General features: G+C 36.4%; 1 protein-coding gene across 1 annotated transcript; it reads right to left on the bottom strand.

Moving 5' to 3' along the window:
* Positions 1-3,170: 3,170 nt before the first annotated feature.
* On the bottom strand, positions 3,171-16,399 carry LOC124267246. Its single transcript, XM_046702158.1, has 14 exons — positions 16,328-16,399; positions 14,888-15,150; positions 13,462-13,616; positions 12,236-12,320; positions 10,972-11,104; positions 9,874-9,941; positions 9,083-9,320; positions 8,370-8,440; positions 7,518-7,655; positions 6,704-7,052; positions 6,399-6,513; positions 5,469-5,570; positions 5,001-5,090; positions 3,171-3,921 (listed from the first exon to the last, which is right to left on the bottom strand). The coding sequence occupies exons 1-14, from the start codon at positions 16,353-16,355 to the stop codon at positions 3,720-3,722; spliced, it is 2,037 nt and encodes a 678-aa protein (XP_046558114.1). The 5' UTR covers positions 16,356-16,399; the 3' UTR covers positions 3,171-3,719.
* Between the last annotated feature and the right edge of the window lie 195 nt (positions 16,400-16,594).

Raw genomic sequence — 16,594 nt, 5'->3', positions numbered from 1 at the left:
AGGCTACCCTCCCACAGCAGCTACATGACACTGATTAAGTTGGAGTAATTCTGATGACTGAGTTGTCTTCTCTATTAAACACAGATCGGCAGACAAACATATAGTCTCTGAAATGAACATATTTTACAGAAAAAAAAACAAACAACAGTTCCTAAATTATGATCATAAAATATAATGAAATAGAGCCTAGAGACTTTCTTCTTTTTCAGATCTAGACTTGCCACATATTCTACACCTGTATGGGCTCTCTAGGATATATTTGTTTCAGGGTCTGTATGACAGACTAACTGATTAGCTTCTGTTCTTATGGAGAATCCAGGCTTTACCTGATCCCTGGCAACCCATGTTGGTTATAAGAGGCTGACAGCCTATCATCCTCATCTCAAAAGTGTGGATTGTTGTCCACTGTATCAATCACTAGATTTTCTAACGTAGACTTGATAATTTACATCTGTTAGCATATAGCTGTGTCATCAATTTAAACAACAACCATATTTGCAAATAAATATTTATTACCATAGACTTGCTACAGCTGACAAACAAGAAAATACTGCAAAACAACAATGAAATAAACTTTACATTTGTCTTAACAGATTAACAAGCAATAAAGAACTGAAATTAGCTAGTTTACAACATAATAAAGTCCATTAAGTTTAAGCCTCAAATAAACTTGAAAGCATAAGATCATACACAGTAAGTGTAAACTTTGTGAGCTCAAAGAAAATAGAATATGTACCAAATAGCTGCATAACAGCTATATGCATATAATCATCGCCTTGGAAAGTGATATGAAAATGTGATAATGTGTAGGTTTTTATAGCAGTTGCTTGACAAATTTCTTCCAGGACAGTTACAGTAATTAGAACATTAACATGAGTTAAGCATGTTTTAATGCTTCAGTGTTTTAAATTTTGGATCCTGTTTGTTTCACATTTTTAGACATGTACAAACAACTGAAATTTGTCCTGGAATGCATTAACTTCTAAGAGGGATTTATGTTATTTTGTATTTTCCGCTAAACAAGACAAGTTTTGCTTCCTTACAAAAATAACACCCTTTGAAAGTAATTGTCTGTAGTAAAGGCATTGAGTAGACCAGACTGACTTTTGGCGGCCTTTACTAAATGGTTTTAACATATAGATGTGCTGATCTTTCAAGGGTCCTTGGTCCACATAAGTGATCTTAGTGCTTCAGCTATGGCAATAGCTATCAAATAACACAAGCTCAGGTAACAAAAATCACTATTGACAGTTGTAAAACAATAAGAATACATACTTAAAAATGATTTAATTCCAATCTTTTTCTGAAATTGGAGGAGTTTGTTAGAGAATTTTCAACCATTTCCCCTTAACACCTTTGAAGTCTAAAAGTTGTAACTTCATATTGAACTGGGACACACAATGAGTTGAATCCTAATGATGAATATCAGATATGTTGTAAATATGTAAAACATAAGATGACATGGGACTGTGCAATTAGTATATTTTAAGAATGAATATTATATCCATGTTTTCTCCAGACCTTTTTGTGCTAAGAGCCAACATGGAATGTGTAAAATCAGTACAGGGTGTTACCCCTTTCATTTCATTGTGCCATGATATGCTTTCACAATATTTTACTGCTATAAATCATAATGCATAGCTATGCATATATTTTGTAATCATTTTATTCACAGGAACTGTAACAAAAATTCATCTCATAGAACATACGGAGTCATTACCATGACTCAAATGAACATTGACAAATTGCCTCCTCTGTTCACTGCATGATTCACAAATGATGGATCACTACTGTTGCACATAATCTAATTTTAACACTTGACATTTAACTTATCAGTACTTGTAGCATTGTTATGAAGTATACTGTATGAATTATGTACAAGTGTGCTACAAAATGAACTACATATACTAAACGCCAAAAGAAATCTTACCCTCCTACATTTATGAATTACTTAAAAACTATCAGAGATATGTTAGAAGGTATTACCCGGTAGTTTACAAGAAAGCTTAACAACACAGCTTTATGCAAATCATGAAAAAACATTCTCAAATGCATTCATATTTAGGTGAAATGCATCTTTTTCAGAAGAGTTAAATTGTCCTATTTTCGTCCATGCCGAATTAAACCAATAACAGTGATTGAAATGTCCAAAAGAAAAGTTGAAATAAAATTCTGGTTTGAGACAAAGATAGACCATTTTAAGTCACCGTTTTTCAACTATTAAAACAAGAAACAACTGTTGTAGAGTGTATAAAATTGTAAAATAATTCCTATGATTTCAGTCTTTTAACACATTTTCTGCTGATTTTCATCAGTGAAAACAAGTAAAACATGTCTTTGATATTGTGAAAAAAATTTCAGGAACATCTAAACTTATCTTTGGTAACATTTTTGCGTGCAAAGTAACGTTTTTCCATTTTCTGTTTACACAGTGCAATATCAATTGCCAAAACGCAGCAATATTCAAGCAGTATTTGCATCCATTTCACATGCAGAATGATTCTATAGGGTATAAAGAGAGCCTAGAATACATATATGATACACAAGTACGAGAAATAATCCACGATTAACACCTGAAGAGAGAGAAAGAGACATTGTAATGGTGCAGATGGGGTCGACATACAATGCTGTTGCCAACGCCCTTGGATGCCATCGTATCACGGTTATAAGAGTTAATCAACGCTTCAGACAGACTGGGGTCACCCTAGACAGACCAACGAGTGGACATGCACACATCACAACGCCAGCTGAAGATAGGTACCTCCGTCATTAAGGAAGGAGAGTAACATTTCCTTTGGCGTTTAGTGTACATAACCTGCTGATGTGAATCATTTCTGAAAGTTATTGAAGATGAGCACACAAAAGTGGAAGAAAAACTATAGAATTAAATACCAGTTGTTTATACAACATAGTGAAACAGAATGAGTGATGCTGATGATCAGTGTTAAGATACCATATTTAAAGAACTATTCTACTTAATCACACATGCTTCCTGAGACAGCAACATTACATTCAGCCTCTACAACCCATTAATATACATTATTAGTATTCATTTATTGGGGGGGCAGTGGGGTAGCCTAGTGGTTAAAGCGTTGGCTCGTCACGCCGAAGACCCAGGTTCGATTCCCCACATGGGCACAATGTGTTAAGCCCATTTCTGGTGTCCCCCGCAGTGATATTGCTAGAATATTGCTTAAAGCGACGTAAAACTAAACTCAGTCATTTATTGGGATATGAAAGTTTGAGTGAACATGTTTTATGTGAATAAATACATGATTATGTATATAAACAGGAACTGATTTAAACAAGGATGGAAAGATGTCCATATCACTCTGACACACTCACATTCATCCTAAAGATGATATCTTGATGAATATCATATTTCATGATACGTTTTCCCCTCCAGGTATACTAATTTTATCTTTTTACAGATGGATTTTCAGGCAAATATTTGGAGTTAATTGAGGGTCATGCAGATAAATGTCAACGTATATAATAAACCTCTGAATTAGAATAATACTGATAATAAGGTCTAAGATTATAAAAGTTGTTTCGATTTGGGGAATGCTTGTCCACCATAAAAATATCTGTTGAAATCACATTTTCCATCCTTTTTTTTGTCGCTTATCCATGTTATTCACACATTTGTGTTACAAGAATTTTTCTGACATTTGTCTTCTGTTTTTAAGAAGTTTGGAATGACACTACTCCTCAATGATCTAGCAATCATCCAAATGAAGTGAGACATAGGACCCTGAGGAATTGTCAGAGTTAAAGAAGCCACACTTGTCTTGTGTGCTGGAGATGGTCGCAGTGGTGGTGAAGTTGGTGGGTGTGGCAGCCAGGCTGGGTGGTGTGGTGAAATCAGCTGGCAGCATCTGCTGCTTCTGTAGCTCCTGGGCACATAGTCTAGCCTTCTCCCTAAAACAGTAGCATAACATACACTGACTACCTGTCATCATCAACAGTGTATGAAATAAGGCCCGCCCGACCGCCGATATGGTCTATATTTCTGATGGACGGTCTAAATTTACAGCTAGCCAAGCCGATGGTCTGTAAATCCATTTTGGGCTAGTAACATTTTGAAGTTACCAGCCCTGATGTCTGGCTGGATTTTTGGCTTATTTTATACACTGTCATCAACGTTTTGTGTTCAAGTGCTGTGTGTGATATTGGCACCAACCAATAGTTCAGTTCAAGAGTCAGTTCATCTGTTTTTAAAAGTATCCAAAGGCAAGCAGGTTTTCCGGATGTCTGAATGCGTCTTCATGTGTTATCACTGACACATTACCATAACATATTTGATGTTACCATAACCTTTTTCCCCCCGTTGATCTACAAATAAGCAACAGATTAAGGCATGGCTATACGTCAGACTGGTTGTTTTCTAAATACATGCAAACATTAACAACTACCCTGAATAAATGCATGTTAGAACTGGTTTCTGGAACCCTTGTTTGTCAAAAGAGGCCACTAACGGGTTGGTCAACCCGGTCAATGCATATCATCATGCCCCAGTGGCATAGATTGATGCTCATGTCAATCACGGGATTGTTTGGTCTACACAACCATCATATAACTGCTGACTTGGTTGATGCATGCCATCAAATCCAAATTGTGCGAATGTATGCTCATGATATCCATCACTGGATCATGTGGCCGAGATGCCATCACATAACTGGACTATTGCTGAGGGTGGTGCTTACATAACATAAACAAACTGATCAAATAAGAGCTGTGGTAGGTTTACTATACTCATGAGCTTATGTAAGTGGCAACTCCCACCAAAAAAACACACACCCCAATACTAAAAAAATATCCCCATATTTTTCCAAAAACATAATGAAAGAAGACTGAAATAAATGTTCAGGTGCCGACTGGCTTTTAGAAAAGTATTTGCCAGTTTGCTAAGAATCTGGTAATGATTACAACATATGTATGTACTTCTTTGCTTACCACACAGGTTCTAGTGTGAACACTGATGTAGGAGATTATCTTACTTGTATGGAGCCTGTTCCTCAGGCGTCATGTTCCTCCAAGCATGTCCCATTATCTTGCTGATGTGGGATGTGTGAACTCCAGGGTTGGCACTGTACAAGAAACCAGTTCAGTCACAACTTACATTCATCAACACTGACAAGCAGAAGTCACTTAAAGCAAATTGAAACCCTTATGTTTTAATACCACTTTCTTTATACTGAAACATGATTTGATAACATGAAAAGATCACTACAGGTCGTTACAGTTAATACCTTTTTAAAGGCAATCTAAGTGAGAGTTTTCAAGCCTCAAGTAAAGGTCGAGATACACAGAACTTCATAAAAGGTAAATATGAAATTATAATTTTAATACATTACACATTTAATCATTGTTTTGTATTGTGCTCAAAGATATATCATGGAAGAAAATATCATTTGCAAATATTCTCATTTCAGCCTTTACTTTTGACATGAAGAAAGTTTTCATACTTGATGAATGTTCTCCTGTTCAATCTGCTAAACATCATGAACCCATTCATCCAGGAAGTTTTCCGTAGGTCAGTTTTGCCTGATTTTGTCAAATCTCTTGATCTGCAGAACAAGACATTTTAGAGAAATCAAAGACAAGCACGAAAAACAACACCTTTTCAAGTCCTATTCTAAATTGTCTCTGAAAGGACTAATGACAAAAAAAAATCCATTAGACTGTACAGAGACCATATAATAGATATAATATGGTCTCTGGACTGTAGAGAAGATAAAAGCAAACACTCAACATTAATATGTGCTGGTTCTAATCCAATGGTTCTGTCAGATTGCCAAGGGCATGGGCAATGACCCATGGAGACAGGTCATACCCCAGAGTGTGGGACTTAACAGTGCGCAAGTCCCAAATTAAAACGTCAGATATTGAGATTCAAATAACAAAGGAATAAATGTCAAGAACAATAGCATTCCTTTCAGTTTTGAACACTGCCTTCAAGTTTTGGACAATATGAGTCCCCCAGCCCAATATTTCAAAACCAAGACACATATTCACACGTAATAGATTATGTTACCTATGCGTACTAGTAACATTCAGAAGCTCAGGTAATACCTGTAATAACAGATAGGAAAGTATACCACATTCTCTTTTTGACTATATATCTATAACAACACAATAATTCATGTTTTATTAATTTACTGGAAAAACTGTTGTCTCTTACTGTTGATCTTTTTTAGAAATGTACTATGCTCATAATAAGCACTGTTTAGTTCTTTGAAAATGCAAATTAAAACTAGGTCTGTACAACATAGTTTCATTATTACTACTTTTCAGTATATAATTAAGACAACATACAAACTCATTTTTTCTTCCTTGTGTATCCACATGTGACAGCCATGAATTACAGCACAAATATAGCACCAAAGTCCACCTACCCCTCTGAAGAGTTGGACGAAGCAGGCCTGTATCTCTGAGATTGAAGCTGGGCTATCTGGGTCTTCTGGCTGCGAGTCAGGCCGAGACTCTGGAGGGATACATCTTCAGGCTCCTCTGTATTGAAAGCTCAACATCAACATGCTGCTTAACTTAGCATATGCAAATTTTTTAAATTACAAATATTTTCTTCACATACATGATCACATATCATTCATATTTGTTCAAATATACTGCACATCCATGAAATAAAAACAAGTAAGGCATATGTTATTGCTGTGGTTATTATTAATAAAAATGCTCGTACCATTTCCAGTTGCTTCCACTTCATAATTGATAGGTTCCATTTGAAAACGTTCATCATCCTCAATGTTAAAATACTGCTGATTCCCTGTATCAGCAGAGTTTATATCTAAATTATTAAATGGAGATCGCTTGGGTGTGTACTGTTTCCGTTTGTTCTTCCTACTTCCTGGAGTTAGTGGGGCCAGCTTGGACGCAAGAGAAGACTGCATAGGAGAGAGGAAGGCCGAGGAAGAGGAGGGAATCTGGATGGTCTGTAAAACGTTGTCTGGGGAGACGGCTTGAGAAAGTGGCAGGTCAGGGTCGAAGCTGGCGTCTCGCTCACTTCCATACCAATCAACTTGGCCAATGTTCTTGAAAATAGATAAAATGCTATCTAAGCAAAATTCGAAGAGTAAATTACAGACTGATAAGAAAAATGATTAAGTTGAATTGAGGAAAAGGATCTACAATTTTTAAAGCCAAACCAATTTCGGCATATATGTGTTTCCAAATTGACAAATATGACTGGTTTGGCTGAAAGCAAACATAAAAAGTTTTGATACTGGTGGTTTTGCCAGTGTATCAGTACTTACTTTCTAAGCACGTGGAAACAGGAATATTGATTTTACTCATTGTCTATGAAAGCAAAATGAGCAATGTTGTTCATATCACAGTTAGCTGAATAGTCTATTTATATCTATATTTTACTTTATGGTGAATCAAACAATGACCAACAAACAGTTTAACGTGGTAGCCACTGAATACCACATTATGACACGCTGCTCCTGCTGTGAGCAAGGAGTGTTCACAAACTACTGTCACATATATATACACACCATGATGTTGCCCCCTAGATTGAAGGTTGTTTTATTCTCCTTGTTGCCTTCCCTCTGGTCAGGGCTGGACAGGAGACTTAAGGAGGTAGGGACGACATGATTTGAGTTGCGTGCAGGTAGCTGGGGCGATCTCGGCTCCTGAAACAGTTCAGGAAAATCATATGAGTGTCAGCTTGATACAAGAGGAAAGCTTAAAATCATGCATGTCTTTGACATTTGCAACTTTGGCAAAACCAATGAAGGTATACTGCTGACTACCCATAAAACAAAACCATAATCTTGGCAAACAGTGATTCTAACCCATGATCATTAAGGGGACACAACCATGCAAGATACATTGCGTTGCCCAAGACTAGACCTTCCAAGTCCCGATACAGAGAAAGCCCATCATCTTCTGTGAATTAGTTAATTTACATCAAATCTTTCAGAACAGTATTCCAATTATACTAAAGCGTCGACTCGTCACGCTGAAGGGGGTTCGATTCCCCTCATGGGCACAATGTGTGAAGCCCATATTGCTGTAAAATCACTCACTCCAATTATACAGTGCCCTGTCTATTTACTGTGGAAAGAAACTGATGCAGTGATGCGGATCTGAGACGTTTACCTCTTTAGTGAAATCCATGAGCATTGGTCTGGTGCTGACAAAATATAATCATGGTGAGCCAGGATTTGAACTCACAATCGCAGGTTTTACTAAGTCGGTTGGCTGCTATTTTGGATGAGACATATATTTACTACACAATCAGTATCACAATATAATAATTATACTGTATTACATCAATTCTCATTCTTTGTAGAACAACTTAGTAGTTCATTACTCATGCTAATCTCATACAAACAATGCCTTACCATCAAAGATGAAGAAAACCTCAGACAGTCATTTGCTTCAACTTCTTGACTAAAGAAGGGGTCATATTCACCTACAAGGAAAGTTTTAAAGGTGAGAAACATAAGATTCTTTCTTCTCATTTGTTAAAGAACATTTATCAGAACATGTTATCTGTCTTAAATCAAATTAAATATTTTGATAAAGTTGACAATAAAAATACAATTATTTGGGATAAAAGCTGTCTCATTTTTGGTCTTTCAATCTGATAGGATACTTCTCCCAACAAACACTCCATGATGAGGTCATGTGAATCCTGAGAAAATTCTAAGTGACCCAGACTTAATGAAGGATGTGTTGGTTCTTGAGCAAATCAGATGGCAGATTATAAAACAAGTCGGATTGATTTACTATATTTCCCTTCTTAATCAGAATATTATGGTTGTTCAGATAATACATTTATCAGAAAATTTATTTCAGTTGTTTTGACATTTTGTTTCAGACATTTTTCAGCCTGATACAACTTGTAACCAATAACACTGGCCCATGACATTAAAAACATCCCAAAGTATATATTCAATACAGCATTACACGGCTCAACTCTGCCTCTCTATATGAATTAATGGTTGCTGACTGTCACCTCTATATATGGACATATGGATATATGTATTGTTTTTGCTTTATCAAATATTATGCTACACTTGATATGGTATAGTGTATCCAGAGTAAATCTCACATGCATTGACAACTTCCCCGTCCTGCTCGGTGTTGATAAACCAGGGTGCAACGGCATTGTCATTTAAGAAGGGCAGGAAGGAGGAGGTTGGAACTGTGGAATCCTGGGAACAGTCTTTGCTCTCCCTTGCTTTGGGAATGTGTTGTGGTACTTGGTGGTCGCTGGTTGAGTCTACTGTAGGAGACGATAGCTTCAGCCGCCGACCAAAACTCTGCTTGTCATTCATGGGCGTCTTTTTCTATTTACAAATTAAAATAACTCAGTATATATGTAGTGATGATGTGAAGTACCAAGATAGATAACATTTAAAGGTCATGATAAAAGACAGCAGAAAATGTAATATTTTTTTAATTAACATTTGGACTTTTGATTTTTCCTCAAATTGAAGATTTCATTCACACTCTGCAACTTCAGCCACAAATCTTAAGTCTGAGTTAAGTAAAATTCTGTTGGGAGTAGGAAAGAATCAGGAAACAAATGCCATTTGATTACAGTGAAATCTACTCAATTTGATGCTAAAAGTGAATTTGGGGCTAGTGGATCCAGCAGATTTGAGTGCAGACTGCATTCACACAAATTCACTCAATGCCAAAAACTTTTGAGTCTGCTAGGCCAAACATGACACTTAGCATAATCTTTGGTATGTTTTAGTCTTGCTACATGGAGGTATATCAGCTGTCAGAACAAAATTGTACAGGACTCTGGCTTTAGACTAATATGCAAATATGCTTGACATCTCAATGATTTAGGACACCATTAAATCTCATAATTTGAAATTAAGTCACACATACCATGGAGTCTCTTTCATTCCTGCTTGAAGACTTCTTGTTCCCTTTTTCAATCTGAACAGTTCTGCTTTCTGATAAAAGTAAATAATTACAACTTAATAATCACCTTCGTACCAATGATAAACATTGTAATAAACAATCTACCGTCCATTCGTTGGCGAAAGACACTGCAGTGTCACTGGTAAAAAAACCCAACAATTCTCATGTTGCATTTGGATGTTCACTATCCCTTAGCACAAACACTTATAGAATTGTGATGTCTTTCAGTGGCATTTAGAAGTTGTACATTGATGTCCAAGATATTTTTATGGAAGTTTAATCCATAAAAATATCTTGGACTTATAGAATTGTTCCCCAGTGATGAAACTAAAGTAAAACCAGTGAATGATATCCATAGTTTACTACTTGATACTTACTACATATATATGCTTGCCTTAATAGATTGAGATGAGACATGAGAAATGAAAATGTGGAAAGTATAATAAAACCAATCAGGAAATAATCATTCACTCCTTACACACTTCATTGAGTCTGAATGTTTGCTGTATCCAATCTTTCTTATATATCTGTTCTAGTGTATTGTTACACCCCAGAATCACAGTGGGTTAGCAATAACAGGGGTGGAAATAACCCATTGCCTGACGTCCGAGTCCAGTGTGTTTTTCTGTCGGGCAGGCAAATTTGTATATCACACTGTACCGGTGTCCAGTTGACTTTCCAATGTTAATTATGTTGTATATTTAAAAAATCAACAAGAAAACGGCTGGTATAGTGGAAAAATTATCAGGGCAAGTGATTTTACATGTGCCACTATACCGGAGTACACTAGCAATTTTAAAGTTATTTCCACCCCTGAATAAAAAATGTATTCCCTAAAATCAATGTCATCTGAAAAATAATAATCACACACTAACTAGACCAGTGGCAGATCCAAAGGCTGTGCTGACAATATTCCAGCTATATACCACAGAAGCTGGTAAATCTCCTGACTACCATTATATTTTGCTCTTAGTACAATGATCATTTGGAGAACCTCGAATCTGTCTGGTCATCTCAGATAATTTTCAAGAAGTGATTATTTCATGTAATTAACTGACTCACCCATTTCATTGCGCAGTTGTAACGTCAATGATGTCATTGAACTGGAGTAGGGTATACCCAGCTCAGAACACAGTTGGACGATGGTGTTCTCCAGGTAGGCCACATAGCTGATAATCCTCTGCATCATCACCACCTGTATTGTAAGCAAGGACTGCAGTCTAGTGTTGGGAATTGGTTAAAATCTCATAATTGATGATTGGTTCATTATAACTGATCAATCATCGAAAATAATTGGTTAGCGTCATTTATGAAATTTTCCTGGTTATTTTTTGTTTGCACAAAAACATCAAAACCAACCTTGCGAAAAATATTGTTAATGCAAAAAGTGTTCCAGAATTGTTTGTGTTCGATTATGAGAAAACATGATCGATTCCTTGGTCACTACGACCATTCTCCGATTATTTCAATTAATCTGACCACCACTACTGTAGTCTGAATAATTCACCATTATCCATCACTCACTCACTGATGAATTAGAATGCACTATTATGAATGTTTAGAAAACCTTTATGTTAAGTAATAGGTTACCAATATTTGGGATGGATGGTAGACAGTCAAGTATTCTTTTAACTTAAGATTACAGGTTAAAAGAAAACCATGACTTTACTTTCTAAATCATCCCAAATGGTCAAATATGTATAAATCTCTTGTACTGTAATGAAACACTATGAAATTGAGCTCATTGACTTCTTTCTGTTTTCAAAAGAAACATTCATCAGTTTCAATCAAGACTTTCAGGGGCAAGTCTTTTTGTGATATGACTTATTTAAGCAAAGGGGTGGTGGGGTAGCCAAGTGGTTCAAGCATTTGCTCCTCATGCTGAAGACCCGGGTTCGATTCCCCCATGGGTACAAAGTGTGAAGCTCATTTCTGGTGTCCCCCGCCGTGATGTTGCTAGAATATTGCTAAAAGTGACATAAAACCAAACTCACTCACTTACTATTTAAGCAAAGATACACAGTGATGCATAATTACATGTCCATAACAATTATTTATTTATTGTCAGTATGTAGTTCAACACTGCAGTCAGCAATATACCCTGCTGTAAAGAATCAAGACCAGTAAAACCAGTGACTGACATTTTCAACAACATCATGGGGCAAAATGACACACAACAAAAGTCACACTGTTTAGACAACCAATCCATGGTTGTGTATCAATGCAAACAATGAACTGACGAATACTGCCATAAAATCATAAGACACGGAAAATAATTCAAGCTTATATCAGTACATCTGCCGTGGCATGCAAAATGACTGATCACCTTTGTTTCCCTCCCATCATGTGAGGATCCAGGTACATCTTTGCAGATTTCACCCAGACTGTCATTTAGGTTATGATGTCGAGTTCTGAAAGCATTTTTCATGGTGCATGAAATCAATCAGATACAGCAATTTTTATTAATAGGTCTAAAAAATAGTTGAAATTTGCCCTCACTATATAGCAATTAGATACATTTCAAATTTATATCTGTACCATAAGCATGAGATAGTTCACTGTCATTTAGGAATGATACTCTAAAGCACTAGAGATAAAAGAGCACTTATTCATGGCAAAACTAGGGAGAAAATGAGTCAGTATTTCCTCTATCCTCCACATGATCCTGTGCATTACTGCTGTCACCATTGTTTTCATTAAGGCCAGACCAATTTTATTTCTTGTTTTACGGATCCGCAGGTCGTATTTTTTCAAGAGTAAGAAACAAATAATAATTCATTTTCCCCGCTCAAAAAATAAAATCCTTGTTTTCATTGGGCAAAAGTGAACTTACAAGAAAACTGTTTTGGGATTGTTTTTTGCCCCATATACACTTCATAAATTGACAGAAGCAAAATACTTTTAATAATTAGAAGGAATATTACTTTAACTGGTGATTTTATTTTTATTTTTTTCCCCTCCTGCCTTTAGGTTTTCTGAGGACAAAAATCCGTAAAACAAGAAATAAAAATGGTCTGGCCTACATATCCTTCACAAATGCAGGAGTCTCCAACTCTCCAATCAGTAACTTTCCCCATAGTTCCTCTAACACAAGTGTAATAGATCAGGCTGCCTTTAGCATTTAGTAACTTAACTCTTACTTCCAAGAAATCTATGTGGCAGTGAATGTATCCTTGATATTAATTAGTATGTATATAATTCAATATGTAGTTTAGGATGGTGTCCATTTGGATAAGGAGACTTAATTATAAGGAGACTAAATTCTAACACTTTTTCAAATCTCCTGATCAGGGTATGATGGTATTCTTTTATTTTTCTGAACAATATGTCCACATTTGAAGCTGCAGCACCTGACTAAACATTTCAGGCCTCATTAAAAAAAATTCAGCCTACTGTACCAAATGAATTGACATGCAAAGTTACTGCAGGCATTAAGTCTCCATACAACTTTGAAACTGGTTCTACTACAAAATCTACCAACAAACATGTAGGCACTTGTTTGGAACACTGTCTGTAGGAATATACACAACTTTCCAGCAAGTTACAACATACCTCTCATTTTCTCTGTGTCTCTCCATCATTTTGAGAGCAGTGCGAGGAGTTCTGTTCTTTTTGGAGGAGTTTGTTCTTCGTCTGCTTGAAGGAGAAGCCTCATCCGTATTTTGAGACAAGAAGTAATAAAACTCTCTGGCTGGGGGCCTTGATAACTTTCAAAAGAAACATCTGGTTATAAGAAAACAATGTAATATGCACTAATCAGCAGATGTCTGGTAGACTGATTTGATCAGTGACCAACATGTCCAGTTTGTACATACAGGAGATCAGTGCTTCAGATTTCAATGGGTCAAAGAATGTGGATTGTGAAAATACAAAACAAAACATGACGACCCTTCAATTTTAACTATAGGAGAAATAATTTGTCCAGTGATGGGTCACTTGATAATGAGGCATGAGTGTCCATATCTAAACCTAGGGGTGAAACGGTATGCTCTTACCATGGTATGGTAGTATTGCGGTACAAGGCCTTCGGTTCGGTATATGATAACTTACTTCCACAAAAATAGCAGCTGTCAAGCAAAGAAATGCATAGATTTTGACAAAATGATTTGATTTCTAGACATTTTAGAAAAGGTTTAAAAAGATCAATAAAATGACCGTACGAAAACACCAAATTTTTGGATTGCATTATGGTATACAAAACCAAAGGCAAAATACTGCAGTTCTACTAATATGGTAGTATACTGTTTCACCCCTATCTAAAGCAGTGCAATGTGCTATGAATATCAGTGCGTGAGTGCCTTAAGTTTTTAACTGAGCTGAGAAACTGAGTAGTAAATGGTGTTTTATGAAAGTCTAGCCACAATCTCATTAACATCAGACCATTTACTCATAGATAATACCACTGCATGATGAAGGGTATCGAATAACTGAATTTCAATTATTAGTTCCCCAGTTGTTAACATAGTTGTGATGACAAAATATGATGACTTTGTCTGTGTGTCTAAAGTGACACTTATAACAGGACCAATAAAGAGGAAGAGGCTATCACGTTTAATTAGTTTTACATCTTAAATTAAGAATATAACAGGTTCATTAAACAGTGTTAGGAACCTTTCAAAATTTCCCACTCGACCACAGGACCTGTGAGTGGAAAATAATTAGTGATCCTGTCTGTACTTCACTGGTCCAAAATAACATTTGTAGATTTACTTAACTATCAATACTATTATATTCATTTGAACTTTTAACATTGTTTAATTATTTTTTAAATTCACTGGCCACCAGGACCACTGCAAACTTTGACGAGTAGGGACCGCAGGACCAGTGTAAATTTCGCACACTGATTAATACCTCAATTCAATTATGTTTTTATCCAATCTGCCTGCTGTTGGTACTTGGTATGGAATTCAAGATAAATCCTTGCAAAAGGAAGATGACAGTTCTGCAAAGGTGTTAAGAGGAGAGAGCTATTGTATACCTTCTTCTCCCCGGAAGTGTAATACTCTTCATCTGCCTTAACGTCTGGTACTACTGTTTCTTCAGACTTAATGTCTGGAGGCCAGTGGCAAGTAGAAGCTTGTGTCGTTGCATCTATCTGTGAGGCTGTGTCTCTAACTTCCTCCTCCTTCCCATATGCCAACAAGGGCATGTCATCAAACAAACATTGTTCCTCATCAACATCGTCAGGGGAAGAAGGTGTGGGACTTTGTGTTGGTATATAAATGAACCTTTCATCCATGTCTGGAATACAAACAGCAATAACACATATTTGTCTTGTTATGTTCTGGGAACATATTTGTGAGTAGATAATAATAATAATAATAATAATAATAATTGATTTATAGAGCACCTATTTCCAAAAGATATTGCTCAATGGCGCTATGAAGAGAAAAGATTGTAGACAATGTCTATGGAAAAGAGAGTTTGAACAGATGAGTTTTGAGGGCAGTTTTGAAAGCATCAGCAGATTCTATTTCTTTTAGGGTGAGTGGTAGAATGTTCCAGAGATAGGGGGCTGCAGCAGAGAACGCTCTTGATCCCATGGCTGTTTTGACGTGAGGCTGTGTAAGCAGTAGGGAGTTTGACGAGAGGAGCAATCGGCTTGGAACATGGAGATGAATGAGGCTTTTAAGATATTGAGAAAACATGTTTTCATAGATGCAGCTGTGTGTAAGAAGAAGAAGTTTGTATTGAATTCTGCTTGATACAGGAAGCCAGTGAAGATAAATATTATTTGTCATGTGATGTATCAGATCTTGAATAATACTTTCCACAGTTATTGCAAGTGTACCAGAACACAGAGACAGCTGAATTCATTACATTGTCAGCTTGCTTAAGCATTTAACCTCTTAGTAATTTGGACAAGGTGTCCAACAAATCAAAACATCTTGATTGGATAGAATCTCGGGACCGAGAAATTTTAGTGCAGATGAAAAAGGACCTATTGGGCTTTGTTCTTTAATTTCAAATACAAACAACTGGAATCACAATCCTTTCATTCCTTCACACATCCTTCATCATAACTGGTGACTGGAACTAAAGGCACTATTTCCTTGGAAAAATGTAGGACCTGTAATGTTAGTTTGATAATAACCTAAGCTAGTAATATCTAGTATGTAGTGTTCACCCACCCACCCACTCCTAGAGCAACACAATACACTCGTGATCTGCACAAACTGTTTAATGAGACCCTGCTTTGGTCCCATATCGGCTAAATATTGGCTAGCCGAGAGCCGCGATAGGTTCCTACAGTCAAGACATGACTAATATGTTCCCCATGTTGTTCCCAAACTCAGGTCAATAAAAAATGTGTCAAAGTCAGTTCGGTTGCTTATGTTTTCTGCATGTTTGTTATTTCTTTGCACCTGTTCAAACTAATGCGTGAATCTAGGTTTCACGTATATATATATATACATACCTGTATGGTGATTATAATAACGCGACATGACCTCACATCTTCCACGAACACGCGACGCACCAAAGAGATTGAAAGTTCGCGCGTGCATTCTTTCATGACGTCATATCGCAGGCGCGCACCTGTTTAATTAGGTCAAAAAATGATAAAATGTTCGAATGCTCGCATTTGGTTGCTATCAAATTAAGATATTAATAGGAAAATAGTAATATGAATAAATCATATTTGACAAAATGCAGATTCTTTAGTAAACTTTTTTTCCAGCCCGTA

Source organism: Haliotis rubra, unplaced genomic scaffold (assembly GCF_003918875.1).
Source record: "Haliotis rubra isolate DU_JTF1 unplaced genomic scaffold, ASM391887v1 Scf13, whole genome shotgun sequence".
In the NCBI taxonomy this organism is placed as follows: Eukaryota; Metazoa; Mollusca; class Gastropoda; order Lepetellida; family Haliotidae; genus Haliotis; species Haliotis rubra.
This window is presented reverse-complemented; position numbering and strand designations above follow the sequence as displayed.